Source organism: Carlito syrichta, unplaced genomic scaffold (genome assembly GCF_000164805.1).
Source record: "Carlito syrichta isolate Samal-C Ts95f unplaced genomic scaffold, Tarsius_syrichta-2.0.1 Scaffold303180, whole genome shotgun sequence".
Classification (NCBI taxonomy): Eukaryota; Metazoa; Chordata; class Mammalia; order Primates; family Tarsiidae; genus Carlito; species Carlito syrichta.
Window position 1 is genome coordinate 262,545 of NW_007247276.1, and position 8,856 is coordinate 271,400.

Consider the following 8,856-nt stretch of genomic DNA (forward strand, 5'->3'; position numbering starts at 1 on the left):
GAGGACGCGCTGGTGCTGGGCGCCGCCAACGACACGGTGCTCTACGATGCGCTCTTGGCGCCGCGCGGCGCGCGCGAGCCGCTGGAGGCGCGCTTCCCCTTCTGCGTGGTGGAGCGGACCTCGCAGATCTACCTGCACCACATCCTGCGCCAGCTGCTGCTGCGGAACCTGGGCGAGCAGGCGCTGCTCCTGGCGCAGTCGTGCGCCGCGCTGCCCTACTTCCCGCACGTGCTGGAGCTCATGCTGCACGAGGTGCTGGAGGAGGAGGCCACGTCGCGCGAGCCCATCCCGGACCCGCTGCTGCCCACGGTGGCGAAGTTCGTCACCGAGTTCCCGCTCTTCCTGCAGACGGTGGTGCACTGCGCCCGCAAGACGGAGTACGCGCTGTGGAGCTACCTCTTCGCCGCCGTGGGCAACCCCAAGGACCTGTTCGAGGAGTGTCTGATGGCGCAGGACCTGGACACGGCTGCCTCTTACCTTATCATCTTGCAGGTAGCACGTCCCTTCCTCCGGGAGGCCAGAGCTCGTGTGCCGAGCCGAGGAAAGCAGAGCGGCCTGTGTTGGCCCCATGACGGCGCAGAGGGAGCCGGGAGTCGGGTGTTCTGTTTAGTTTTCTCTTTCATGCTGAAGAGCTCACACTCGTCGAAGGGCCACAGGCTCCTGTGAGTGTCATAAAGTACCCTTGCCCGGGTATTAGGGACAGACTCCTGCTGTGGTCCCGTTTGTCCAAAATTGGGCCTAAGACGGGCGTGTGAGGTCAGAGTATTACTTTGAATAATAGTGAAGGAATGTGTTCTGTGTATTGTAATGCTTACAGTGTGAACGTATTACGTAAGCAATATTATGTAAGGTCATTGAAGTATTGCACTAAAAACACAGCAAAGAAAGTACTGTTTTGGAGAGCAGTGACTTTTTGCTCCCCACAACAAGAGATTTGTTGCTATTTTTACTCATTTTTATAGCGCAAACCTAGATTTTTATTCTTGCTTCTCTGGTGATCTTCAACAGTGTGACTCAGTTTCCTCATCTGTAGAGTAGGGATGATTTGCCTGTTTCGCAGAGTCAGGAGAAACACACAAAATAATGCACATGAAGAGTGTGCACTGTTTCTGGCATACAGCGGGAACTCAGTAAATCATAGTTTAGGCACACCAGGAGAATACTTGCCTCGGTTTTCCTTGCATGGTACTTTTTAATGCTGCTGTTAATCTCACCGTTGAACTAGTCTCTATTGGTGTCGTGGCTGCATTCCTTGGGGGGTGGGGAGCTATGGAGACAAAGAATTGCTCGTGTCTTTCCCTGCTGCGTAGCATCAGAGGAATGACGTCTTCACTGTTGTTGTAGAACATGGAGGTCCCAGCAGTCAGCAGGCAGCATGCCACCCTTCTGTTCAGCACGGCGCTGGAGCAGGGCAAGTGGGACCTCTGCCGACACATGATCCGGTTCCTCAAAGCCATTGGCTCTGGGGAAGCTGAGACGCCGCCACCCACACCCACAGCTCAGGTCAGTTGCAAGACGCCACAGCTTCTCTCGACCACACACCTCCGTGGCGTCTTTCTGTAACTTGACTGCATGCTGTGTGCAACCGTAGGAACCCAGTTCAAGTGGCGGATTTGAGTTCTTCAGGAATAGAAGCATCAGTTTATCCCAGTCGGCGGAGAATGTGCCTCCTAATAAATTCAGCCTACAGAAAACACTGAGCATGCCATCTGGCCCTTCCGGAAAAAGGTAAAAGAATAAAGAACCGTCACTGCTTTTTTGGGCATCTGTGACATGCATTTCAGGGCATTTGATGTTATAGAAACAACCAGATAATCCAGTTGCATTTTCTTTTTCCATTCCTGAAAGGCACAGGTATCACACAGATTTCCCTTTTTTCTTCCTCCTAAGTTCACTTCTATACTCTTTATCTAGTTTCTGCCCCTTTTCTAGAATTGGTCTGGATGTACATGTTCTGAATGCAACTAACTTGTTTTGTTAGTATTGTTTTTAATTGACCGTGATTGTATATGTTTATAGGGTACAGTATAATGACTTGATATCATTTACAATAAGCAACTAACTTTAAATTACCTCTGATGATGGACCAGAGTGAAATGGAAGGTAGATAAATCTATAGATAACCCAGAAGGCTTCTTTTTTTTTTTTTTTTTGAGTCAGAGTCTCACTCTGTCGCCCAGACTGGAGTGCAGTGGCATGCTCACGGCCACCGCAGCCTCAACCTGCTGGGCTCCGGCGATCTTTCCGCCTCAGCCTTCCAAGTAGCTGGAACTACAGGCATGCGCTACCACGCCCGACTAATTTTTGATTTATTGTAGAGATGAGGTCTGGCCAAGTTGCCCAGACGGGTCTTGAACCCGTGGGCTCAGGCAATCCACTCACCTCAGCCTCCCAAAGGTGCGGGATTATAGGCTGAGCCACCTAGCCCAGCTCAAAAGGCTTCTTAAAATCAGTAGAATCACCCTTTTCGTATTTGACTCTCCTGTGACCTTGTGATTAGAGGAGCCATTACACAGTGAGAAAACCAAAGGAATTGTATGCAATTCACCTACATCACCCATAGGTGGGTCTTGTCTCCTGAGCGGTGACTGAGTTCACACTAAACATTATAAACCATTAGAATTTCCCCTGGTTTGCGAGTTCTGTGTATTCCTTCCTGTGTTGTAACATGGTCTTGTCTCTTGCTTTTTTTCTTCCCAAACCGTTTTTTACTGTTTACGTTCGTACTGCAGTGCCTGGCTTACAGTGAGAGTTTACTGAGCACCTTTTATCATGTTGGTTTACTGCTTTCTCTTATCAGTGGTCATTACCAACACGCCCTCCTACCCCTCCCCCCCTCCCCCCCTCTCGCTCACTCACTCAATATCATGGGCTATCCACAAGTAAAATGCCATCATGGAGGGCTGTCAGTAACTGCCAGGCAGCAGACAGCCATCTTCTCAGCCATGCCCTGAATTTAAATATCGGCTGATCACTTACTAGGCGTTCATTATGTGCCAGGCCCTGTGCTAAGCATTCACGTGTGTAGGTCCTTTAATCCTTACAGCTCTGTGAGGATTTCATCCATGTATGGGTGAAGAAGCAGAGGCTCAGAAAAATAAACTAGTTATATGCACACAACCAATGAGTGGCAGAGCCAAGGTCTGAATCCAGGCGTTCCAGACTAGGCTTCTTACTCCACCAGCGTAATGCCTCTCGCTGAAAGCACATTATCCAGTAACCACATCAGCTCATATTGGCAAGGGCTGATAGACTGTATTTAGTCAGTTTTTAAAACTCGTCTTCATGTGTTTGCATAATTCACATTGATTTAATTTCACTTTGCTTCTCTAGCCTTAGTTTCCTTGTGGTCTCTTTCCTCCTTTTCATTAGACTTTCAAACACAACATTTATTTGCTCCTTTCCTTCAGAGACTCACACTCTCTTCCTGGTCTGATGTCTTTTGTCCCCGTTTTTTCTTAGTCCGTGATTTATAAATGTGTCTTACGAACCGTCTGTTTTCCATGTGTTTAACAGCTCCTGGTGTCACAAGGAAGAAAAGCCCTGAAACTTTTTCTTCCTCTTCCATCAGAATTAGACCTTAGATTTCTTATTCCTTTGTCAGCTTTATCAATGCTACTGTGCAAAAGTGTGTGAAATCTTCCAGTAAAGATTATTTTGTGGCTTTCCTGTGTTTTTACTTACAGATGGAGCAAAGACGGTGACTGTGCTGAGAACATGTATATTGACATGATGCTCTGGAGACACGCACGGCGCCTCTTAGAAGACGTGCGGTTGAAGGACCTTGGCTGCTTTGCAGCCCAGCTGGGTTTTGAACTGATCAGTTGGCTGTGCAAGGAGCGGACCCGAGCCGCACGAGTAGACAACTTTGTAATAGCCCTGAAGAGACTCCACAAAGATTTCCTCTGGCCGCTTCCCGTCATCCCAGCCTATTCTGTCAGTTCTCCTTTCAAAAATGGAAAATACCGAGCAGGTAATGTAGACCTCATGTCACTGGTACAAGGAGGATTGTATTTTACTCTGAGCATATAAATGTTTTACTGTTAGCCGATATTCAAGGAAGTCTTTTCATTTCAAGCTTAGGAGTGAATAAAAGCCAACTGTTTTGTATCAGTTGGAACATCTGCATTTGGCCGAGGCTGTCAAGTAAAGTAGAACCAAGGAGCGGGGGGAGGGGGAGGAATGAACAGCCACCTGTCAGGAACAACAGCGGTGAGAGCGGTAGGGAAAACTGAAAGCCCAGACCTCTTCGCCACTGTGCAGTGCAGCCACGTAACCAAGAGCTCTTTGTGCCCCGAAGCTGTTGAAATAAAAAGTAAAGTAAAACCTGTGCTTCGAAGTCTCTTGACCTTTCCGTGCAATTCATAAATCTGGTCGTCCTTATCTTGGATTATAAGCAAGTTGAGAACTAGCTGAATGTAAAAGCCACAGTGCTTACCTTGATTTAGGAAGGAGTTTTTTAACCAGTCAGACATGGACCTCAAAATAAGCTGAGTTGTGACTGACTTAGCAGGATTCATTCCAGGGAAATAGTAAAAATGCATCTTTGACAGCTTGGGCCATCTTCTAAACTAGGAAAAACAAAGTAAAACTGTATTTTTTGGTGAAAGGAAAATGTTTAAATAGTTTCTTAGTTCGAGTTATTTTATGAAGACTAATTATATATGAAAGTGCAAGCAAAACTTTTCATCTTGACATTTGAAAACTTCATGTCATCTGAAGAGTCAAAGCGGGTCATTTAGATGGTCAACAGAATAAAGTTTTGCCTAGTTTGAGTAAGAGATAAAGTGATATGACTGTTGGGTGCCATTATGTGGTCGATCTGCTGTGTTACAATTCCATCTTTAGATTTTGAGTGGATGGCAGTGTGGGACAGTAGCTGACTTTGAACTGGGCGTGTTGGAGGGCAGGGGGGGAAGCCAGAAGAGCTGAGCGACAATGGCAGTGTGTGCATTGTGAATTTCTCCCCCCCACCCCGCCATTTTGTTTCCTGTTGGACCTACCCTGCATGCAGTAGGAGAGCAGCTGTTGAGGTCTCGGTCAGCTGACCCTTTTTTAAGCCTTGAGATGGATGCAGGCATGTCCAACGTCCAGCGAAGTCAGAGCTGGCTCAGCAGCGTCGGCCCCACCCATCAGGAGATAGACACAGCCTCATCCCACGGACCCCAAATGCAAGACGCCTTCCTGTCACCTTTGTCGAATAAAGGTGAGTGTCGCTTCAAGTCCTGGCTCTTCTTCCCTTCTGAAGAGAGCACAGGTGCTGCAACTCTTCAGAGATGGTGCTCACTCGCCCAGCTGGACGAAGGTGCTGCTGGAGAGGTGAACAGTTACTGGACCGGGCAAGGTTGACCTTGGCTGGGCCGGGCCATGTTTATTCTAGATGGACAGAATAGAGGAACTCCCACTAGAGACAATCACCGCGGTTAATCTTTAGGAAAGGAAACCCTGACTGGGAGTCCCAGGCAAGCAAAAATGTTGTCCCTGTATAAAGAACCCATTCTTATCATAACTGGACCTGGCTTGGAAGAGATTTTGCATCGTTGTCATTGTTAGATTTTTATTTCATCAATAAATGTGTGGCAAAAAAAATTTTTTCTTGCTATATAGCAAGCTCCTCCGTAATATTCTTGACTTTGCCTATTGGCCTTCAAAGCCTAGAACATTTACTAAATGGCCCTCTTACCCGGACCACTGGGTAAATTACAAACCAAAGAGTTTTGAAGCATCTTATGTTGGCATAGAGTTGTAGCGTGCTGGAGCTTAATAGCCCTCGGTCTCACTCTTTGCTGCTTTCTTCGTGGTATGGCATTTGTCTGGTGTCTGTCACACTGCCATCACTGTTACCTGTGCTTCCACTGTCTCAGGAGGCTTATAGCTGCAGTTACTTTTTAAAAAATTGTTGCAAAGAGGGGAATCCCCCTAAAAGTCCATCAACCAGTCAGTGAATAAGGAGAGTGTGGTGTGTATATATGCTGTGGAACACTGTTCAGCCATCCAAAGGAACGAAGTCACATCTTTCGCAGCAACTTGGATGGAGTTGGAGAACATCACCCGAGTGAACTAACTCAGAAACAGAAAACCCAGCACCACATGTTCTCATTGATAAGTGGGAGCTACCTAAAGATCTGCAAAGGCCTGGAGGACAATGTCATGGACCCTGGAGATTCAGAAGGGGGCGGGCGGGGGGCACAAAAGATCCCCTGTCGGGCTCAGTGTGCACAAGTGGGTGTGGGGCACAGTGCCCATACTTCTTCGCCACTGTACAATGCAGCCATGTGACAGAACCATGTGTACCCCTAAAGCCATTGAGATTTTTTTTAATGGTAAAATACACATAAAATCTGCCAGCTTAGCCACTTTTTTTTTTTTTTTGAGTTGGAGTCTCACTCTGTCACCCAGACTGGAGTGCAGTGGCCACTCCGGCCACCGCAGCCTCGACCTGCTGGGCTCCGGCGATCCTTCCGCCTCAGCCTTCCGAGTAGCTGGAACTACAGGTGCACGCTACCACGCCAGGCCAGTTTTTGATTTATTGTAGAGATGAGGTCTCGCCAAGTTGCCCAGGTGGGTCTCGAAGCTTAGCCACTTTTAAGCAAACAGTTCAGCAGTGTCAATTATGTCTACGTTACTGTGCTGTCAACCTGCAGAGCACTTTCCGTCCTGTAGAGTAAAATTCTGGGTATGTTATTTAATAACCACTCCTCATTGCAACCACTGGCAACCACCATTTGCTTTTTGCCTCTACGAACCTGACTACTCCAGCAACTTCGTATAAGAGGACCACACAGTGTTTGTCTTTTTGCAACCAGCTTATCTGATTTCACTTGTCGTCAAGTTCATCCGTGTGGCAGCGCCTGCCAGTTTCCTTCCTTTTTAAGGCTGACTGGCATTCTGTTTGTGCCCAGTTTCGTTGTATCCATTTGTCTGTAGAGGAACACTTGGGCTGTTTCCACCTGTTGACTGTTGTGAATATTGCTGCTGTGAAGGTGGGTATACAGATACTTCCTTGAGACTGTTTCCAGTGCTTTGGGATTTATAAGAAGTGGGGCTGCTGCTTATAGTATTTCTGCTTGTGATTATGTTCAGAAGTGCCGTGCTGTTGTCCATGGCCACCGCCCCATTTGGCCTTCCCACCCGTAGAAACCAGCGTTCTGATTGCTCCACGTCCTCACCAGCACTCACTTTGGTTCTTGGTAGCATTCAGCCTAAGAGGTGTGAGTTGGTGCGTCACACCTTTTGGAAAACGTTTTTTTAAAGAAGTAATTCCAAGCATATTCAGAAACAGGTGTAGGACGGCGCCCCACCCCAGCCGCACCGCCGGCACCAGGGCACCGGGTCTCCTCTTGCCGATGCGTGGCCAGACTCGCCGGCTGTGCTTCCCTCCTCCTGTCACTCGAAGCAGATCCGAGACAGGACGCGTTTTCATCTGCAAATATCCCTGTATTTCTCCTGCAAGGACTTCTTTTTTAAAGCAGCCATACCATTATCTCACATGTTCTCAATCCGTAAGTGGGCCTTGAACAACTGTCCTAATATGATAAGAAAAAGGCAGGCAGTAGTGGGAGTCTGCGGGGCGGGGGTGGGGCCCACACTCATCGCCAGGGGCTCTGCGTCATGAACTGTGCGTGCTCACCCTGCATTCGCCCACGTCTGCAAAGTCAGATGTTTTAAAGAAGCATGCCATCATCATCCCTACAAGAATTTGATAATTCCTTAATACTGTCAGATATCCAGGGAGAATTCAGATTTCCAGTGGTTTCATAAGCATCATAAATTCTATTACGCTTTGAATCAAGATCCGAATAACGGTCACACATTGTTCTTGCTTTTAATTCTCTCATCAAGTGAATGCCCCCGTGCTCCCGTCTTTTTCTCACCTTTGCAGTTTATTCACTGAAGTAACTTGCTTTTGTGGTTTTTCCCACAATTCGGATTTTGCTTATTGCATCTTCACAGTAACAGTTCCCTATGTGGTTCTTGTACGCTGGTAGCTGATTCCAAAAACCTGATCTAATTCTAGATAGATTTCTTTTTGCAGAGGCAGGCAGGCAGGCAGCGTTTCCATCTGAGATGTCTGTACTTGGTCATCACGCTACGGGTTTTTTTTACCATGTCTACTGTCATTCACATTGCAATTTTAACGGTGGATTTAACGCTTTGGTTTACAATCCTGGGGACAATCAACATCTGAGAAACCGCTAACATTTAAAATGAAAAGAAAATGTGTTTTCTGCATGAAGCTGGTTTATAACTTGCGATTCTCCATCAGGAGATGAAGGCAGCATTGGTTCAGCCACAGACTTGACCGAAAGTAGCTCCGTGGCAGATGGAGACTGGACGGTGGTGGGTGAAAACTTCTCCACACTCAGCCTCACTCAGTCAGAGCTGGAGCACATCTCCATGGAGTTGGCGAGTAAAGGGCCACATAAATCCCAGGTCCAGCTTCGGTGAGTCTCTCAGCTGTCCGAAAGCGGAGAATGCCTGCTGAGGGCATGCCGGCAAACGGGGCCCAGGGCTGCTTTCCTGGTGGCCGTAGCTCTTCTGCGCATCTCTTGGGTTCTTCCCAGCCAGGTCATTTTGCTTCTGCTTGCACGTAGGTATTTGCTGCACGTTTTCATGGAGGCAGGCTGCCTGGATTGGTGCGTGGTCATAGGCCTGATTCTCAGAGAAGCCTCGGTCATCAACCAGATTCTGGTCGTCACGCAGTCTTCGGAGGTGGATGGAGAGCTGCTGCGCAACATCAAGACGGGGCTCCAGGCGGTGCAGCGCTGGGCCTCCACGGACTGGTGAGCGCGGCTTCCCGGCGGGCCCTGGGGTCCGCGGGCGAAGCCGGCCTGCACGGCCAGGCCCTCGGGGCTC

General features: G+C 48.2%; 1 protein-coding gene across 1 annotated transcript in view; it reads left to right on the forward strand.

Annotated features, from left to right (window-relative positions):
- RIC1 (RIC1 homolog, RAB6A GEF complex partner 1) overlaps positions 1–8,799 on the forward strand; it is a 127,526-nt gene extending 118,727 nt beyond the window's left edge. Inside the window, exons 22-28 of the mRNA XM_021712315.1 lie at positions 4–492; positions 1,345–1,503; positions 1,592–1,728; positions 3,687–3,973; positions 5,015–5,206; positions 8,267–8,444; positions 8,595–8,799. Of these exons, the coding sequence (XP_021567990.1) occupies positions 4–492; positions 1,345–1,503; positions 1,592–1,728; positions 3,687–3,973; positions 5,015–5,206; positions 8,267–8,444; positions 8,595–8,787 (1,635 nt within the window). The 3' untranslated portion in view covers positions 8,788–8,799. The remainder of the gene's footprint in view (positions 1–3; positions 493–1,344; positions 1,504–1,591; positions 1,729–3,686; positions 3,974–5,014; positions 5,207–8,266; positions 8,445–8,594) is intronic.
- The last annotated feature ends 57 nt before the right edge of the window (positions 8,800–8,856 follow it).